General features: G+C 44.5%; 2 protein-coding genes across 25 annotated transcripts in view; both read left to right on the top strand.

The window, feature by feature from the left end:
• CFAP52 (cilia and flagella associated protein 52) overlaps nucleotides 1-11,330 on the top strand; it is a 56,481-nt gene extending 45,151 nt beyond the window's left edge. For both annotated transcript variants that reach the window (XM_049861520.1, XM_049861521.1), the window contains 3 exons: nucleotides 2,972-3,074; nucleotides 9,640-9,751; nucleotides 10,817-11,330. In XM_049861520.1, the coding sequence (XP_049717477.1) occupies nucleotides 2,972-3,074; nucleotides 9,640-9,751; nucleotides 10,817-10,992 (391 nt within the window). In that variant the 3' untranslated portion in view covers nucleotides 10,993-11,330. The remainder of the gene's footprint in view (nucleotides 1-2,971; nucleotides 3,075-9,639; nucleotides 9,752-10,816) is intronic.
• Nucleotides 11,331-13,344: 2,014 nt separating this feature from the next.
• Nucleotides 13,345-21,016, top strand: part of USP43 (ubiquitin specific peptidase 43) — a 191,584-nt gene continuing 183,912 nt past the window's right edge. For 20 of the 23 annotated variants that reach the window (XR_007514248.1, XR_007514246.1, XR_007514250.1 and 17 more), the window contains exon 1: nucleotides 13,345-14,750. Coding sequence is in view for 3 of the 23 variants with exons in the window: in XM_049861512.1 (XP_049717469.1) it covers nucleotides 14,244-14,750 (507 nt within the window). In the remaining 20 variants the exon portion in view is untranslated. Of the gene's footprint in view, nucleotides 14,751-14,770; nucleotides 14,890-18,143; nucleotides 18,592-21,016 lie in introns of those variants that run through there. The other 3 variants (XM_049861515.1, XM_049861518.1, XM_049861516.1) reach the window with 3 other exon arrangements.

The raw sequence follows: 21,016 nt of genomic DNA, 5'->3' as shown, positions 1-21,016 counted from the left end.
GTTCATCTCTGTCACTCTTCCTTGGCATTCAAGGCTTACGGATGCTGGTGGAAAGGGTATAGCTTCGCGGAGAACTGAATCTTAGAAGTTTCTGGATGGAGGGGGAAGTAGATTTCTGAATATACATAGTGAAAAATGATTTAACTTACACAAATTCAAGTTTTCTGAAAAAAAGGAAGCAAGGAAACTAACTAAAGTAATGCAGACAGCTCAGCTCCTCTTGCCATTTCATCCAGTCAAGTCAAGCCCAGAAGGAGCGTGTGATGGGGCAGCAGTGGTGGCATAAATTTGCCCTCTCCTTCAGTTGGCCACTAGTGCAGGGGGTAAGAGCTATGGCTGCTAACCAAAAGGTCTGCTGTTCACATCCACCGGCTGCTCCTTGGAAACACTATGGGGCGTTTTTACTCTGTCTCCACGGCAACTGGTTTTTTGATTTTTTTTTTTTTTTTTTCAGTTGGCTGCATTCCCGGGATCTCTTATAAAGTGAGCATATCATTACCCTCGTGGGGTGCTTAGGAGTCCCTAGGTGGTAGAAATGGTTAATGTGTTTGACTGATAACTGAAAGTTTGGAGGTCCACACAGAGGAGCCTGGGACGAAAAGCCTGACAAACTACCTCTGAAGAATCAGCCATTGAAAACCCTGTGGAACGCAGTTCTACTCTGACACAAATGGGGTTGCCATAAGTTGCAATCAACTTGGCAGCAACGAGTTTTCACAGGATGCCCAAATCCAAGTCAACTAGACCGAAGCACGTAGACTTGATTGTAGGAGTGATTCAAGGATTTTCAAGGGTAAATTTTGAATTTTTGACAGTAAGCATTTTTGTTGTGTGCTTTTATTTTAGAATTGGACCCTGTTCCACCAACCCCTGCCCTGCACCCCTGTACCACTCCTAAGAATCATTGCCTCTGTATAACTGCATAATAGACTTGAATAAGTCAGAGTTGGAAGGAAGACGATATATACAGCAAAAGAATGTGAAATGTTCTTGTTGGAGACAAGAGAATGGGCAAGAAAGGCAAAGGCAGAGAGTTTTTTTCATTTAACACATTAAAAATAGAAACAAAAGTAAGCCTCTGTCTTCTAGCCTGGTGTGTCTCCAACTTCACTACGTGCACCAATCGCCTGGGGATCTTGTAGAAAGTAGACTTTGTTTCAATAGGCCAGGAGTGAGATTCTGCGTTTCTAACAAGCTCCTAAGTGATGCCTGTGGTGCTGATCCAAGGACCACTCTTATAGGAAGGTGTTAGCCTACAGTTGAACTTCCCACTGGGAAAAAACATGTAACTAGAAGGGCATGTCTACACTTATTTCGATGACTGGTTGTGACCATCTCAAATCCCTACAGCCTCCCTCTTGTTTAGCAGGAATCGTTGGCACCAAAATCTTTAAAAACCCTCAGCTATGTTTGAGCTCTTCCATAGCAAGAAGAAACTGTGAAGAAGGTGCGTTTTTAGCGACTAGAGCCTGGCCTGTGAGACGGTTACCCAGTACTATTGTCTATGGAAAAAGAAACGATGTCTATATATCTCTTGGTGTAGTATCTACAGCAATGATTCTCAAATGATTATGGACATAAGACTCAACTGAGAAGCTGGTTAAAATGTAAATCTGTGGGCCTCATTCCAACGAACTGAATCCGAGTCTTTATGGGAGGAGCCCAACAACACCCATTTTTCAAAGGCCCTCTCCACCCTCCTCCATTGCTAGTGAGAATGTAAACTGGTGCAGACATCGTGCTTTGCCTTGGTTTCTCAAAAAAGTTAAACATAGAATTGTCATTAAAAAAAAAACCCGCTGCCGTTGAGCCGATTTCGACTCATAGCTACTATATGATCCGGGAATTCCATTCCTAGGTATAGACCCAAAAGAATTGAAAGCAGGAACACAAACGAATACTTGTACACTTCAGCACTCTCCGTAACAGCCAAAGGGTGGAAACAACCCTAATGTCCATCAACAGATAAATGGATAAACAAAATGTGGTACATACGTACAATGGAATATTACTCATCCCTAAAGAAAAATGAAGTCCCAAAACATGCTACAATATGGATAAAATAATTAGTCACAAAAGGACAAATATTCTATGAGTCCATTTGTATGAAATTTCTAGAATAGGCAAGTATATAGAGACCAAAGTTTATTAGTGGTTCCCAGGGATGAGCAAGAGGGAGGGGAAGAGGGGGACTTAGTGCTCAGGGGACACTGAGCTTCTGTTAAAGGTGGTAGAAAAATTTGGACACAGATAATGGTGATAGTTGAGCAACATGATAAACGATTAATGTCACTGAATCGTACACATGGAGAATGTTGAGATGGCAAATGTTTTATTGCATATATATTTACCACAATGAAAAGAAAAGTGGGAGAAAAAAAAAAAAAGCCCTTCCCCACACTTAGTCAGTCACTCAGCCTACAGGGACCTCTTCTTCCAAGTGGTGGCCTCGAGAATAAAATTATCTCGTGCGGGAGACAGCATGTTGGCTGTGAGGTCAGCCTCTCCTACTTCCTTCTAGTCAGAACCCAGGCTTCCTTGCTGAAACCTGTTCAGCATCAGAGCAGTACCCAGGCCTCCACTGACAGATGGATGGTGGCTATGCATCTATGTTGGCTGGGAATTAAACCCAGGTCTCCCACGTGGAAGGGGAGAATTCTACCACTGAGCCGCCAATGACCTCATAGTCTGAGTTAGGGGAATCCGTGCTGAGTTCTGTGCTTTGTGTTTAGAAATGGGCCCTGCCCACCATCTTCTGACAGCCGCCCTTAGGTGCAATGCCAGGTCACATAATGGAGTAGACAGAATAGCCAGAACTCTATTTTGAGAAAATACAAATGCCATTGTGCTCAGCAGTGTTTGCTGTTGGGGATAGATAAACCAATCCAAGCTTGTGCCAAATCTAGTTTGAATAGTCAGTTTTCTGGGGAAGAGAAAGTCGACTTTCACAGCTTTAGAATCTGTTTTTCAGGCGTCTTAGGAGGAATCAGATGATCCTGGCCAATACCTTATTCCAGTGCGTTTGCTATCATCCTGAAGAGTTTCAGATCATTACCAGTGGGACAGACAGAAAGGTACGTACTCCCAGCAAGGCTCGAGATCCTTCTTGTACAAAAGCAAAGCAGTGAAGCACTGTGGCTGAGGGTGCAGCCTCCTGAGACGTGTCGCCAGTTCAAAGGATGGTTCTGCTGCTGAGCAGCTGTGTCACTTTGGAAATGCTGTGTACCCTTGTAGAGTCCCTGAGTGGTACAACCGGTTAATGTGCTTGGCTGCTAACTAAAATGTTGGAGGTTTGAGTCTACCCAGAGGTTCCTCAAAATAAAGGCCTGGTGATCTACTTCTAAAAAATCAGCCATCGAAAATCCTATGGAGCACACATTGGGTCTCTATGAGTTGGAACTGACTCAATGGCAACTATTTTTTCTTGGTTGATGTTGATGTACCCTTCCAGTGCCTTAGCTTGCTCATCTGTAAAATGGGTATGATGATACCACTGACATTGTAGAGTTGCTGTGTGGATTAAAGCCATACATACATACATATATATATATATATAAAAACCATTGCCGTTGAGTCGATTCCGACTCATAGCGACCCTGTAGGACAGAGTAGAACTGCCCCATAGGGTTTCCAAGGAGCACCTGATAGATCTGAATTGCCAGCCTTTGGATTAGCAGCCATACCTCTTAACTACTACACCACCAGGGTTTCCATAAGGGTTTCCATACATACATACATATATATAATGCTTATAGCAAGGGGCCTGGCGCATAGTAGGTACTCAACAAAAATCAGCTTTTATTATCAGGAAATTCCTGAGGCTGAAACCAAACTGCTATGCCCAAGCCAGGTGTCACTTTGGTTAAATTCAAATTGAAAGATAATAGAGCTTCTCACCTCTGATCTCTCTAATTCATCAATGTATTAAAATCTCTTGCACTGAGAAGTCTATGCCCCTGGATGAAGATTGGTCCTTCTCTTTGAGGGAAGGTTTCCCCTTAGAGAGACGTAGAATGCTAAGAGGTCATCCACCTGACAGCCGTATGAGATCAGCCAGATCTCAGCCACATTACTTGCACATCCAATTAATGACTTTGGATTCCCCTACCAGGTGCTCCTTGGAAACCCTATGGAGTAGTTTTACTCTGTCCTATGGGGTTGCTATGAGTCAGAATCAACTCAACAGCAACAGGTTTAACTCAGACTACTTCCATGCAGAAGACCCAGGTTCAATTCCCAGCCAATGTACCTGATGCATCGCCGCCACCTACCCGTCAGTGATACTTGCCTGTAGCTGTGATAGTGAACAGGTGTCAGCAGAGCTTTCAGACTAAGACAGACTAGGAAGAAAGGCCTGGTGATTTATTTCTAAAAGTCAGTCAGTGAAAACCCTATGGGTCATAACTGTCTGATCTGCAACTGATCATGGGATGGTGCAGGATTGGGCCCCATTTCATTCTGTTATGCATGGGGTCACCATCGGTCGACTCAATGGCACCTAACAACAACAATTTGAACTATGAAATGACTTTCAGACAACTGAAAAATAATGTCTTAGTTATCTGCTGTCGGTTTTTTTAGGTGCTGTTGAGTTGGTTCTGACTCATAGCGACCCTATGTACAACAGAACAAAACACTGCCTGGTCCTGCCCCATGCTCACAATTGTTGTTATGCTTGAGCCCATTGTTGCAGCCACTGTGTCCATCTATCTTATTGGGGTCTTTCTTTTTTTTTCTTTGACCCTGTACTTTACCAAGCATGATGTCCTTCTCCAGGCACTGATCTCTCCTGACAGCACGTCCGAAGTATGTAAGATGTAGTCTTGCCATCCTTGCTTCTAAGGAGCATTCTGGTTGTACTTTGAATCTACGACAGATTTGTTCATTGTTCTGGCAGTCCATGGTATATTCAATATTCTTCACCAACACCACAATTCAAAGATATCAATTCTTCCTCGGTCTTACATGATGCAATTGAAAATACCATGGCTTAGATCAGGCGCACCTTGCTTTTCAACACCTTAAAGAGGCCTTTTGAAACAGATTTGCCCAATGCAATGCTTCTTTTGATTTCTTGACTGCTGGTTCCATGGGTGTTGATCGTGGATCCAAGTAAAATGAAATCCTTGACAACTTCAATCTTTTCTCTATTCATCATGATGTTGTTCGTTGGTCCAGTTGTGAGGATTTTTGTTTTCTTTATGTTGAGGTGTAATCCGTACTGAAGGCTTGTCTTTGATCTTCATTAGTAAGTGCTTCAAGTCCTCTTCACTTTCAGCAAGCAAGGTTGTGTCATCTGCATTACACAGGTTGTTAATGAGTCTTCCTCCAATCCTGATGCCCCATTCTTCTTCATATAGTCCAGCTTCTCGGATTATTTGTTCAGCATACAGATTAAATAGGTATGGTGAAAGAATACAACCCAGACACACACCTTTCCTGACTTTAAACCAATCAGTATCCCCTTGTTCTGTTCAAACAACTGCCTCTTGATCTATGTAAAGGTTCCTCACGAGCACAATTAAGTGTTCTAGAATTGCTATTCTTCAGAATGTTATCCATGATTTGTTTTGATCCACACAGTCAAATGCCTTTGCATAGTCAATAAAACACAGGTAAACATCTTTCTGGTATTCCTTGCTTTCAGCCAGGATCTATCTGATATCAGCAATGATATCCCTGGTTCCACGTCCTCTTCTGAATCCAGCCTGAATTTCTGGCAGTTCCCTGTTGATAAACTGCTGCACCCTCTTTTGAATGATCTTCAACAAAATTTTACTTGCATGAGATATTGTTCAATAATTTGTGCATTCAATTGGATCACCTTTCTTGGGAATATGGATCTCTTCCAGTCGGTTGGCCAGGCATCTGTCTTCCAAATTTCTTGGCATAGATGAGTGAGCACCTCCAGCGCTGCATCCGTTTGTTGAAGCATCTCAACTGATATGCCGTCAATTCCTGGAGCCTTGTTTTTCACCAATGCCTTCAGAGCAGCTCGGACTTCTTCCTTCAGTACCATCAGTTCCTGATCATATGCCACCTCTTGAAATGGTTGAATGGCGACTAATTCTTTTGGGTACAATGACTCTGTATTCCTTCCATCTTCTTTTGATGTTTCCTGCATCGTTTAGTATTTTCCCCATAGAATCTTTCACAATTGCAACTTGAGGCTTGAATCTTGTCTTCAGTTCTTTCAGCTTGAGAAATGCCGAGCGAGTTCTTCCCTTTTGGTTTTCCATCTCCAGCTCTTTGCACGTGTCATTATAATACTTTACTTTGTCTTCTTGAGCTGCCCTTTGAAATCTCCTGTTTAGTTCTTTTACTTCATCATTTCTTCCTTTTGCTTTAGCTATTTGACTTTCAAGAGCAAGTTTCAAAGTTTCTTCTGACATCCATCTTGGTCTTTTCTTTCTTTCCTGTCTTTTTAATGATCTCTTGCTTTCTTCATGTATGATGTCCTTGATGTGATTCCATAGCTCGTCTGGTCTTTGGTCACTAGTGTTCAACGCATCAAATCTTTCTTCAGATGGTCTCTAAATTCAGGTGGGATTTACTCGAGGTCGTACTTTGGCTCTCGTGGACTTATTCTAATTTTCTTCAGTTTCAACTTGAAATTGCATATGAGCAATTGATGGTCTGTTCCACAGTTGGCCCCTGGCCTTGTTCTGACTAATGATATTGAGCTTTTTTCCCTCATTACTTTCTACAGATGTTGTTGATTTAATTATCTAGTGCTGCTATAACAGAAATACCACAAGGGGGTGGCATTAACAAACAAATTTGTTTTTTCATAGTTAGGAGGCTAGAAGTCAGAATTTAGGGTGCTGGCTCTAGGGGAAGGCTTTCTCTCTCTCTGTGGACTCTGGAGGAAGATCTTTGTCTCTTTGAGCTTTGCTCCTGGGCAATCTGCGTGTGGCTTGGCATCTTTCTTCCCCCATCTCTCCTCTGCTCACTTGTTTATTAATCTCTTTTATATCTCAAAAGAGATTGACTCAAGATACACCCTATACTAATCCTGCCTCATTAACATAACAAAGACGACCTATTCCCAAATGGGATTATAACCACAAGCATAAAGGTTAGGATTTACAACACGTATTTTGGGGAGGACATAATTCAATCCATAACAAATAGGTTGCATTTTATCTTCTCACCAGCTGTAGAGAAGGTTGATGATTTTAAAAGTATAAAAGGTGGCTTCTGAACATAGATTCCTCCCCTTCTCACTATCACCACCCAGTTAGAATCTGGGAGTGGGCCTTTATTCCTTCTGAAGTTTCTCAGGTGATTGCAATGCCAACCCAGATTGGGAAACACCTGTCCAAAAATACTTTGTCATCAAAACCCAAGAAATGCTACCTGGCCCAAGCTAGGATTTTCCCTACAGTGACAGAATCATGGCGGGGGGAGGGGTGGTGAGGGGGCCGGCGGGGTGGGCAGGGAGGTCTGCCACATTTCTAGTCTCTAATGATTGGCCATGTTGGCCTCTTTGTGTCTCACCAGTGCAAGCTGACTTATACCTGCCCGTGCAAGCTGACTTATACCTGCCCAGCCTTCAACCCCATGGCTGAGTTATGGTCTACTAGGCCCCTGCTTGGACTAGGGGTGGAATGGGTATTAGGGAATCAATCATGATATCACAATAAATGCTATGATGGATGTATGGCGCATCAAATCTCTAAATTAGTGTGATGTTTGCCATATTCTAGATTCCCGTTTATGAGACACGACCTCCATGAACGGTCTATTCTCCTCTTATTGGAATTTAGAACTTTCACCAGGACATTCAGTCTGTAGTCTGGAATAAATCGGTAAACCTAGCATTATTCTAGGTGCTGGGGATATGACAATGTCCCTGTTCTTGTGGAGCTTGCTTACTTTATTTATTTCCTCATTTATTTTGGGTGGGAGGGGACGGATTTGGACAATACACATGTAGATGGATAAATGAGTGAACAATGAGTAATAAATGAACAAGACGATATGGATGGTGGAAAGGCTAAAAAGGAAACAGCAGGTGCTGTTGAGTCAAAGTTGACTCATGGCTCCCCAGTGTGTGTCAGAGTAGAACAGTGCTCCGCAGGGTTTTCAGTGGCTGATTTTTAAGTAGATCACAAGGCCTTTCTTCCAAGGTGCCTCTGGGTAGACTCAAACTTCCAACCTTTTGGTTAGCAGCCAAGTGCATTAAGAGTTTGTATCACCTGGGAACTCCAAAAAGGAAAGAGAACAAGTTATATGTGCACTGGCTGAGTGGGGGGAAGCTCCTTTAGCTAGCATGGTCAGGGGTGAAAGCCTCCTTTAAGGAGGTGACATTTGACTGAGGCCTTAGATCCAAGGGAAGAGCATCCCAGACAGAGGAAGCTGGAGAAAGACTGAGCCCCTGATAGGGTTACCGAGGAAAGCGTGGCTTTGACTTCCTTGCCATGGAAGGCAGGTAGTCAAGCCCCAGCTACTTCTGTGGGTGTGACTCCTCAGAAGCATGGATTTTGGTATGTTCTCATATACTTCTTTGTGTTTCTACCATGAAAACAGAACTTTTTATTAAAGCAACTTAAGCATCAGTAGAAATTATAAGGAAAAAATACTTTAAGTGGGATACCCAGTTTGTAGCTAGGCTCAGAAGAGCACAGTTTCTAAGCACAAGGGCTGGAACACAGCATGTTTCCACCAACATGAAGCAAAGATAAGTGGGGTAATACATGCCCAACACTCCTGATTCCTGGTCAACCTGCTCTTCATTTAGAAAGAAGTTTTATTTTTGAGTAGGCTGTATATTCACAAGTTTCAAAGTTCAGCAACAGTATATTCAGAGAAAGAGTTCTTTCCATTCGGCCCTTCTCCCAGCCTCCCTATCCTAGTTTCCCTCCTGGGGAGGGGTCCAATGTTATCACTGTCTTTAAACCCCACCCTGCTGAATGCTTTATTGCTTCAAGGAAGAGGAAAGAGTTGAACTAAGGGTGGGGTGAGGAAAAGGAAGGAGTTCCTGGGGGGTGCAAATGGCGAGCATTCTTGGCTGCTGACCCAAAGGCTGGCCCCCAGAGGCACCTTGAAGAAAGGCCTGGCTATCTACTTCTGAAAAATCAGCCATTAGAAACTCTGTGGAGCACAGTTCTGCTCGGACACATGCAGGGTCGCCATGAGTCAGACAGACTTGATGGCATCGGTGGTGGTGATGGAGGAAGAGGGAGAATCCAGCCACAGTGGGAAGGTGACTTGGTAAGGCCCTGCCTCCTGAAACTCTCCAGACCGCTCATTCCCCAATCAGAAGGAAGGAAATGCTTTGTCCTGGCTCTGTTTCAGAACAAAAGCTGGAACCCCGGGTGCCTTTGCTGTTTTCTTTCTTTTACAGCTTGCTTCAGACTCAATCCCCTTAGTCTTATCAAAAGCACTTTCTGCCCCAATCCAGGTTTATCAGCATATCAACATCTCTTGAAATAGAATGCAAAATATTAAACAAATACAAAAATAGGGTAATGGTTTCTCCTCCCCCTGCCTTTGCCTATTTATAATTTCAGCCCATCTCACCCCTCAGTGTATTTTTACTACCTTCTATATAAAGTCAAGCCATCTTCTGGGAACCTGTGCGTGGACCATCCCACTGAGCTGAATCCTGCCTAATGCTTCTTTCCTGAATTCCAGATTGCTTACTGGGAAGTATTTGATGGGTCGGTAATCAGAGAGCTGGAAGGTTCCTTGTCTGGGTCAATAAATGGGATGGATATCACAGTGGAAGGAGTGCATTTTGTTACAGGTTAGTCTTGGGATCAGAAAAAAACGTCAGGCTTGGCTTCCTTAGATGGGAACATGGGAATCTCAGGTGGGAGACAAGTCGAAGAGACCACAAAAGGGTCTAAAGGGCAACCTGGTTAGACTCGGACTTGAACACTGCAGCTAACATGGCTGGAAAAGAAAAATCCAAAAGTTGCCTTTCAAAGACAGGAATGTTTGCACAGGAACATTAGGGACACACAAAAAGATCAGCCTTCCATTGTGGGCTTACTTTTCTTTGGTGGCCACTGATGATAAAAATGGAACTTTAAATGGCCTGGTCTATTCAGATGCCTTCCTATTTTATTTCCTGCCAAAGCCTTAAATGTGAGTCTTTTTATTCACTTTTATTATGGAATGACACTATGCCCTCCACCAAAATAAATGAATAAATCAGCATTTCAAGGGGTCATTTATCACAAAACATGCCAGTTGGAACAATATCAACGTTGTTTCTTGCCAGGCATTTTGATCCTCCAAGATATTAAGAAGTAAATGCTCCAAATGAGTTAACGCGTCACAAATATATTAACTTAAAGCTATAAAACTAGACAGAGTGTCATTCCAGTTAGGCACACAGTTGTATATGCTTACCTGTACACTTCTAGAAAGAGACCCTGGTGGCACAATGGCCAAATGCTCGGCTGGAACCATGAGGTCGACAGTTCGAACCCTCCAGGCCACGAGGGAGAAAAGACCTAGGGAACCCTGTGGGGCAGCTCTGCTCTGCCATATAGGGTGGGTATGCGTTGCAATCGACTCTACGGCATACAACGACAACAACACTTGGAGAAAAAAGACTGAAAGGAACTAAACCAAGAATGTTATTTATGGTTTTTCTGGGTGGTGAGTTTAAGGGTGATTTTACCCTCTTTGTATTTTTTTCCTCCCAAATTTACTACAACAGGCATAGATTTTTATAATCAGGGGAAAGTGTTCGTCTAAACACGAAGAATGTTTAGAAAACAATCCAGTTATTTGAAATCAGGGCTGTTTCTCTCCATCCAGGCACTACTGCCGCATTATTAGATAACTTTGTCTTTTTCAGGTGGAAATGACCACCTGGTGAAAGTCTGGGATTATAACGAGGGTGAAGTGACTCATGTTGGAGTGGGACATAGTGGCAACATCACACGCATCCGGATAAGCCCAGGCAACCAATACATTGTCAGCGTAAGTGGCGACGGAGCCATCCTGAGGTGGAAGTATCCCTATGCCTCATGAAGCAGCCTGGACCACCTGGAGCCACCGCCTCACCCAGTTGTGTTGAAGGCTGAGCTTAGGTCACTCCAAGACTGGTCTGGATTTCTCATGCCTGTGTTTTTGTTCCTTAGCCCAACTATCTTACGTCTAATTTTCTCCTTTCCCTTGTAGAATGCATTTCACATTCATAAATTTTATATTAAAATTGAAATGTGCTCAAGAATGGTATATCTAGACTAATTAAAACAGCGTTTTTTTCTATTGTGACTAAATCCGAGTTGTTTGTTCCCTGTCATCAGCTCTTTTCTGTGGAAAAGCCCCAGCCCTTCCCCGGATAGCATTGCTATTACCCCCTAAAATTAAGGCGGGCTGAATTTACATTCTTAATCATCACTTCAGTAGTCAAGCTGCATGGGGCAAGACTTGGGTTTGAATCCAGATCTCGGGTAGATTTCTTAACTCTCTGAGCCTCAGTTATTCTTTTGTAAAGTGAGAATAAATTCTTGCTCAAAAGGTTATTGTGAGAATTTAGTGATACAATGTATTAAAGCCACCACTTGTCTGTCAGTTTGTCATACTGTGATGTTGCTATGGTGCTGGAAGCTATGCCACCAGTATTTCAAATACCAGCAGGATTACCCATGGTGAACAGCTTTCAGTAGAACTTCCAGACTAAGACATAGGAAGAAAGGCCTGGAGATCTACTTCGAAAAATTAGCCAGTGAAAACTCTGTGGATCACAGAGTGTTGTCCGAGACTTCAACTCACTTACTTGGGACACGTCATCAGGAGGGATGGGTCACTGGAGGAGGACATCATGTTTGGTAAAGTGGAGGGCAAACGAAGACAAGGGAAACCCTCAATGAGATGGATTGACACCATGGCCACAACAAGGGACTCAAGGATGCCAGTGGTCACAAAGACTGCAGGACTGGGCAATGTTTCATTCTGTTACACACAAGGTCAGCATGAGTCAGGAGCTAACTAAATGGTAACTAACAAAAACAAGAACAACAATAATGTGTTAAAAGCAGCAGTGGAATTCCTGGCACAGAGTATAGACTGAAATGTGAATTATTCTGTGTTGGCAAGTTAAATGTGTTTGTTATTGTCTTAGTTCTCTGGTTGTTGCTATAACAGAAATACCACAGGTGGATGGATTTAACAAACAAATTTATTCTCTGACAATCTAGGAGGCTAGAAGTCTGAATTCAGGATGCCAGCTCCTGGGGAATTCTTTCTGTCTATGTCAGTTCTGGGGGAAAGTCCTTGTCATCAACCTTCCCCTGGTCTAGGAGCTTCTCAGCACAGAGACCCCAGGTCCAAAGGACACGCTTAGCTCCAGACACCTCTTTCTTGGTGCTATGAGCTCCCCAACTCACTGCTCACCTTTTTCTCCTTTTATCTCTTGTAAAATAAAGTGATGCAGGCCACACCCCAAGGAAACTCCTCTTACATCCCATCAGGGCTGTGACCTGAGTAAGGGTGTTGCATCCCACCCTAATGCTCTTTAACACAACCTAATCATGCCTCGCTTACCACAGGCAGAGATTAGGATTCACAACACAGAGGATAACTCCATCAGGTTACAAAATGAAAGACAACCACACAATACTGGGAATCATGGCCTAGCCAAGCTGACACAATTTTAGGGGGACACAATTCAATCTATGACAGTTAGGAATCTTGGGGTGACTACCAAAGATGGAATTTCAGAGATGTTTTGTTGGGGACGGTCATAAAATCTTTCTTCCATGCTTACTACCAGAGAGGTGATGGAAGGGACCGTTTTTTTCCAGACAGGGTAAATGAAGGCAGTTTTCCAGAAACACCTCAGGACTCCACTCACAATCTTTTGTTCTAAGAATATTCTTCAACGAGTACTTCTTTTTTTTTGCATCAGGAAAACTGCCGCTATCCTATTTGAAATACCAAGAAGGATATTTAATAAAGGATGCTCGCTTATTAAATAACAAGCAACATTTCAGGGCGTTGATGTAATATGCATCCTGGTGATCTCTTTTTAAGCGAAAAAGTGATGAGAAATTCATTTTGCAAGACCTTGCCTGATTAATTATAAACCTGACAGAGGATGATGTGAGCAGAGGCCCCGGAGTTACCCAGGGAATCAAGGGCCGGGCAAGGCCAAACTCATTCTGATACGATGACGACTCAGCAAGGATTTCGTGTTAAGGAGTGAACAGGAAAGCGCGTAGGGGGCGCGCCTGAGAGCCGGAAAACTTCCTGGTGAGCTAATACCGAGGTTGTGGGAAGGGCCTGCGCGGGGCAGTTCGCAGCACCGGGCTCCAGTTCCGCTTTCGTGCTCAGCCGGGAGCTGAGCTCCTGCACGCTAAGTTAAACCTCCCTGAGCCCGTTTCTCCACCAATTAGAACGAGGACGATCAAGTCTCACTTGGAAGTTTTAGGGACAATGAGTGATTTGGTCTGTACTTCCAAAAACAAACCACAGCCACCCGGGTGATTCTTCAGTGGGTAACACGCGGTTCCCAGGTCTGATCCCAGGAGGGCGCGGCAGAGCGAAGGCTCTTTTCCAAGGGGGCAGCGTGCCCGCACACACCTGAGTCTGCGGAGGAACTAGCAGTCGCTGAAACGTTCCCCACCCTTCGCAGCTGTGCACCTCTCTCACTGCTCCTGAGGCCGCCCTTTTAAGGCCATCTCCCCTTTTCCTTCATTCACCTGGACGTAATTTCAAGAAGCCTACAAATAGCCCTGGCTTTGCGATTTACTAGGGGCTTTCAAGTTTATCATTCTTCCGTGGTAGGGGAGGAGCCCTGGAGGCGCAGTGGTTAAGAGCTGGCTGCTAAGCAAAAGGTCTGCAGTTCGAATCCACCAACCGCTCCTTGGAAACCCTATGGAGCAGTTGTACTCTGTCCTATAGGATCTCTGAGTCGTAGTCGGCTCCACGGCAACGGGTTTGGTTTTTTTTTTTTCCCCCCCCCGTTTATGGTGGCGGAGAAACCGAGGCAGAGGTTAAACCCAGGTTCGTTGGCTTCTCAGAGGTAAGGAAGGGTTGGGACCGTGACAGCAGCGACTCGCAGTAGGGTGGCCGGGCACAGCCCGGGGCTGGCCTTGGGGCCGGATTCCCCGAGGGGCGGAGCAGCCCTGCCCTTAGCTCCACCCCCGCCCGCTCCCGCACACCTGGCCCGCAGGTAGCCGGCGCCCCGGCCCCTCTCCGAGTCTGTAAGAGCTTGTTAGCCGCTCGCCCGCTTCGGGCCCGTGGGCTCTGCGCGGGGAGCCGCGCCGGCGGGAGCCATGGACCCCGACCCGGGAGCGGAACTGGCCGGCCCGGGGGATGCGAGCGCACAGGGGCCGCCCCTGCCCCGCCGCCGCAGCTCCCTACGCCGCCTGCTCAGCCGCTTCCTGCTGGCTCTGGGCAGCCGCGCCCGCCCGGGGGCTTCGCCGCTCCGGCCCGGATCCTGCAACGGCGAAGGCGAAGGGGGCTTTGCCCACGCCCGGGTCCCGGCTCCGTCCGCGCCCGGGAGCCCCGGGGAGGAGCGCCAGCCCAGACCCCAGCCCCAGCTCCCCGCTGGCGACGGGGCGCGGCCCCCAGGCGCGCAGGGGCTGAAGAACCACGGCAACACCTGTTTCATGAACGCCGTGGTGCAGTGCCTCAGCAACACCGACCTGCTGGCCGAGTTCCTGGCGCTGGGACGCTACCGGGCAGCGCCGGGCCGCGCCGAGGTCACCGAGCAGCTGGCGGCGCTGGTGCGCGCGCTCTGGACGCGCGAATACACGCCCCAACTTTCCGCCGAGTTCAAGGTAGGCAGCGTGCGGCCACAGCCCCGAGCCGGCCCTTCTGGTTTCGCTTTTTGAGAAGTGCATGTTCAGGGAAGGGTTTTCTTGGGCCTTCTTCAGATGGCAAGGACCAGCTCAGCCTCGCTTACCGCCTTTGTCTTGAGTTAGTTTGATGTTTTGTCACTTGCCTGTATTTTCTTTGTGAATTAATTTCTCCCAGGTATTTTGAGCGGCGGCGCGGTGGGGAGGTCCGAGAGGGGGCTCTGAGTTTATCTAACAAATAGATTTGTTGAAGCGTCGAAGGCCTATGGGCCAGACAGTGTTGTAATGCTAGTGACGGAGCTTCCGGTCTGCAGGGGTGGGGAGCGGGGAGTCGTTCATGGAAGGCCTGGGAGGAAGGAGGTGGGTTGAGACCCTAGTGATGAGAAGCACGGAGCCAGGCCAAGATCAGGGAGTAATCCAGGAGAGGCAACAGTACAGGCCAGGAAAGCTGAGTACTGGAAGCAGGAAAGAAAACTCCTGTCTCTGGAGCTAAGGGGGATAAGGAGGGAGGTGAGGGTGGCTGGAGCCAGTACGGTCATGGAGGCGATGGTAAGGAGTTCGAATTTTATTCTAAGTCCAGTGGAAGCTGAGAACCCACTGTGGGCCAGGCACTGTATTGAGTGCCCAGGAGAGGCAGTGGTGCGCCATTTTGGAGATGACATCCTTTGGCCTGATGCCCTACTATGTGTTAGCATGGGGTTGCATCCAGTGACCCCAGGATCACGTCGACCTGCTGCGGATGCTGCAGGGAGGAGGCTTTGTGAATTGTACTACGTCACCCAGGGTAAAACACAGCGTTTGGGTCTGTTTGGAGTAGAGTTCATGATAATGGATGCCCATGGCTGGCTTCCTGCTGGAAAACCACAGCCCGGGCAGAGAGCAGAAGCTGCCCACAGACCAGTGCTTGTTGCTCTTTGGGGGAGGGGGGAACCTGTCAGTGTTCATTCCACAGGCATTAGGGCTCTTGAGTTTCAGCCTGAGAAAGCAGCCCTTGTGACCCAGAAGGAGGCCAGCCCCCACCTTCCTCTCTCCTATGTCTTTAGCGAAGTAGTGTTCTGAGTAGTCAGTGGATCATCAAGCAAATGTCATTAATGCCTCTTTTGGATAACATTTTATTTTATTTTTTTAGTGCGAGAGACAGTATAGTGGTTATAGCTGGAATCCTAGAGCCCTCCTTAGCTTTGTGATCTTGAGGAAGTTACTAAACTTGGCCAGGCCTCAACTTTCCTCATCTGCAAAATTGGGTCATAATGAATGAGTTGTATATGTACAGCACTTAGAACAGTGCCTGGTCCACAGGAAGTGTTTGTTATTGTCACTATGAATATACTTTCTCACCTGCAGAAACCTGGAGGAGGGAGGGAGGTATTCCTTGTGTTGCTTTTTTCTTGCCAGATGCAGTCCCATCCAATTACTGCCTTGATGGGAGAGGCTGGAGTACCTTGAAAAAAAAGTTCCAGGTTATGACCCTTGGTGACTCACCAGGGTTTCTTATCTTCTGCTCTCAAGTCCCTGAGGCCTGGAAGCTCCCTTCAAACCTTGGGGAATTAAGTGTAACTTAGTAGTTAACCTTTTTTTTTTTTAGTAGTTAACATGTTAATGAGGGTGACCTAACCTGGAGTTTCCTGGGGCTTTGGAGTAGCCAGTCCTGGAGGATTCCACAATCCAGGTTTTTAAAAACCTTTCCTATTGAAATCTGGGTGGGTTCTTCATATTTTACAGATGAGGAAACATTAATTTCATTCAACAAATATTTATGGGGTGTCCAGACACTGTGCCCAGAGCATGGAATACTGATGAGTGATAAGTAGAAAACCAGATCCTGGGGCTGCTCTCCGGGAATTTACGATGTAGTGGGAGAGACACCACACCCAAAACCCATTGCCTTAGAGTCCATTTTGACTTCATAGCGACCCTATAGGACAGAGTAGAACTGCCCCATAGTGTTTCCAAGGCTGTAAGTCCTTACGGAAGCAGACTGCCACATCTTTCTCCTGCAGAGTGGCTGGTGGGTTTGAACTTCCAACCTTTTGGTTAGCATCCAAGCACTTAAGCACTGTGCCACCAGGACTCCTCGTGGGAGAGATGAATATTAATTAAATGATCACACAGGCACACGGTGACAATGCTGGAAAGGGAAAACACATGGCACTATGGCCGGGGGGGAGCCCTGGTGGTGCAGCGGTTTGGAACTCAGCTGCTAACCAAAAGTTTGGCAGCTGGAATCTACCAGGGGCTCCTTGGAAGCACTATGGGGCAGTTCTGCTCTGCCCTATAGGGTCAATATGAGTTGGAATCGACTTGTAGGCAATGGGTTATAGCTGGAGGGCCAGTGAGTTGAATTTTAGAGAACGAAGGGTCAGCTAAGAGCCCCTTAGGGAGGCTAGGAGACGTGAATCCGTGAAAGCCAATGGGACAGGTTGTATAAGGTCTGATAGCACATATTAAGGAGTTGGTCTTTAAGACAGATTGTTAGCTTCAGACAAAGGAAGGAAGGAAACTGAGGAGGGGCCTGCATCCCAGAGTAAGTTAAGGAGTGGGTTTTCCGTGCTCTCCCTTCCGGAGCCACCTACGACGACAATTTGTTTTAACAGCAGATGAATAAATACGGAAAGGAACTCCTGTCCTCGTTATTGTCTGTAGTGCCTGGCTTTCCTGATGATGTAATTGAATATGTGTATTCTAAGAGTCTGAGAGTACTAAATGTGAAAAAAAAAGAAAGACCTGTGATTCCATCTAGAGATAACCATTGTGAACACATTGATGTTATAAGCATATGCAAACCATTGGAATTCTAGGTTTTGTTCTGCCTTTTTCATTTAAGTCTTTCCTTGAGACTTTATTCCTGGTCATTAAAAATATCCTTTAAAACTTAATATTTGTATAATATTTCACTAAATTAATCAGAATTAACTAATTCATTATGGAGACATTTACATACTATCAATTTTCCAGTTCTCATGCTGCAGTGAGATCATGGCCCTCAGCTCTGATTATTTTCGTAAGCTTAATTCCTAGAGATAGCGTTCATGGTGAAAGCAGAGGTATGACTACTTTATTACTTCCTTTTTATTTATTAGTTCAACTTTGTCGAGGTATAAATTATAAACAGTAAAATGAACCCATTGTAATTGTAGAATTCAGTGAGGTTTGACAAATGTGTATTACCTATACGTGTAATCGCCACCACAGTTTTAAGTATTTTTTTACTTTTTGTATCACCTTTATTGGATATAGTCATTTTTAGGACTCATATTGATAAACTTCTTTCCAAAAAAAATTATGTCAAGTTTCAGAATGATATGTCTTTTCCTGGGCATTGGAATATTCTTCTTTTTTATTAATTTATCAAAGAAAAGAAAATATAACATTTTATCTCTTTGATTAGGAGAAAAGTAGAGGATTTTTTCCTGTTTGCTTGGAAAGTTTGCTTTTGGGAACTTCCTGTTGGTGTCATTTATCGATGCATTCTGCCTGGGTCATGATGTCCTTTTTACTTGTTTTTCTGAGTTCTCATCCCTTGTTGTATTTGCCGTAAATAATTTCCCCAAATTGTCTCCCTCCTCCTCCTACCCCGATATCGGCAGTTTCAGACTTATTTATAGCAAACCTTTGGATAAAGTTTCTATTTTGTGTACTTCTAGTCTCTCTGTGGTTATATTAGGGATTTCAGCCATCTGGAGTTTATCTCGGCTTATGTGCAGTGAGGATCACTTTCAGACCTGCAGCCAGAAGTATTCCTCAAGAGGTACTAGAAGCATTTTTGGAAGAACAATGACGCTTTCTTCATCAGTCTTGTGCTTTGGAAATTCTGGACAAAACAGTAAGACTTGACATGTAAATAGCCTAAAAAGCATTAAACAGAAAGAAAATTGCTAAATAGTTATAGAAATCCATATTTTATAATTATTGCTGTCACTGACGGGGTTAGATACCAGATAAGACATCAGAAGCAATAGCTATTTGGAATACATAAAAATTAGATTCCATTCATAAAAGTTCAGAAATATGAAATAATTAGGAATAATTTTAATAAGAAATATATAAAAAATTTTGTCTTTGGGAGAGAAAATAACACATGATAGAGTCGTACCATGTTGCAGGATAAACCAAAACACCAATGCCATCGAGTCGATTCCGACTCATAGCGACCCTATAGGACAGAAATACCAAATATTGCTGGTCATCCCTCCAAAATTAGTATTCAGCTCTAATACAGTTGTAGTCACATTTCAATAGACTGTCTATGGAATGTCTTCAGTAGGAATAAATAGGTTAAGTTATTTAAAAAAAAAAAAAAAATCCTGGGAAATGTTGCCAGGTACTGTTATAACTGGAAAAAGACCAATAAAAAACAACATTCACTGTAACAAAAAAAAAAAAAAGGAACGTACAAATAAAAACAATCACCCATGATCCCATCCTCTGATAACCATTTGTTAATATTTTGGCATCTATTTTCTGGTCTTTTATCTTTCTTTCTATAAATATGTATAAAACAATCCCAAATACATATTTTTGCACTCTTTGTATTTTTTTTAACAGGATCATTTGTTTTCTTTCCCCATCAGTGTTTCTTCAAACATAAGTTTTAGAGTCACCTAGTATGAGCATGGAAACCCTGGTGGCGTCGTGGTTAAGTGATACGGCTGCTAACCAAAGGGTCGGCAGCTGGAATCCGCCAGGCGCTCCTTGGAAACTCTGTGGAGCAGTTCTACTCTGTCCTATAGGGTCGCTATGAGTCGGAATCGACTCGACGGCACTGGGTTCGGTTTTTTTTGGTTACTATGGGCATGCTGTTAAGTTTTCCCCCAAATAACTTTGCTACATGGAGATGTGTACCCCATCAGTTGCCATGGATTCAACTCTGATTCATGGTGACCTCATGCGTGAGAGACAACTGTGCTCCATAGGGATTTCCACGGCTGAGTTTTCAGGAGTAGATTACAGCCAGGCCCTTTCTGCTAGCACCTGACAGAATTAATCATTTGCCACCCCAGGACTGTGTACATACATAACACACACAGACATATAAACCTACATACACACATATGCATGTATACATACAGATACATATATATACATATACACATATAGTTGTGTGCCGTTGAGTCAATTCCAGCTCATAGCAAGCCTGTATGTCAGAGTAGAACTGCCCCATAGGGTTTCCTAGGAGCCCTGGTGGTAGAGTGGTTAAGAGCTTGGCCGCTAATCAAAAGGTTGGCAGTTCGAATCCACCAGACATTCCTTGGCAACCCTATGGAGCAGTTCTACTCTGTCCTTTAGGGTCACTATGAGTCAGAATTGACTTGACGGCAATGGGTTAATCTTTACAGAAGCAGACTGTCACGTCTTTCTCCAGTGGAATGGCTGGTGGATTTGAACCAGGGCTTTGAACCTCTTCTGCCCAGTACGGTCATGGCCAATGAAGAGAAACCCTAATGGACTCGATTTTTTAAAATGTGGGTGAACCACAAGAGTACCTGAAACAGGAAAAATTACAGGTTAAGGCCCTGCTAGGAACTTAATCTACCTCTTAGAAAACAAGGGCAGCATGCTCATTGCATAGCAACCAATCCTCTTGACTGGCAGAGTCAGAAACAGCGGTGCCTGGCTCAAAGACTGTGGCGGACTGCGGCACTTTGAATGTGTGTTGCTTTCTACTGTCCTGGCAATAATGCAATCTCCCACATCAGTCTCCTGAAAGTGCTCACTATGCCACTTTCCAATCTACCATTCCAGGGCTTTGGAATCTCATTGTAGTTTTGATTTGCATTTTTCTAATGGCTAATGATCGAGAGCATTTCCTCATGTATCTGTTAGCTACCTGAATGTCTTCTTTAGTGACGTGTCTGTTCATATCTGTTGCCCATTTTTTTAACTGGGTTATTTGTCTTTTTGTAGTTGAGTTTTTGCAGTATCATGTAGATTTTAGAGATCAGGCACTGATCGGAAATGTCATGCTAAAAACTTTTACCCAGTCTGTAGGTAATCTTTTTACTCTTGGTGAAGTCTTTGGATGAGCATAGGTGTTTGATTTTTAGGAGATCCCAGTTATCTAGTTTTTCTTCTGCATTCTTAAAAATGTTTTGTATACTGTTTATGCCATGTATTAGGGCTCCTAACGTTGTCCCTATTTTTTCTTCCATGATCTTTATCGTTTTAGATTTTATATTTAGGCCTTTGATCCATTTTGAGTTTGTTTTTTGCATGGTGTGAAGTATGGGTCTTGTTTCATTTTTCTGGAG

The sequence above is a fragment of the Elephas maximus genome, chromosome 19 (genome assembly GCF_024166365.1).
Source record: "Elephas maximus indicus isolate mEleMax1 chromosome 19, mEleMax1 primary haplotype, whole genome shotgun sequence".
NCBI classification, from domain to species: Eukaryota; Metazoa; Chordata; class Mammalia; order Proboscidea; family Elephantidae; genus Elephas; species Elephas maximus.
Note: the sequence above shows the minus strand (reverse complement) of the source record. Positions and strands in the feature narration are given on the sequence as shown.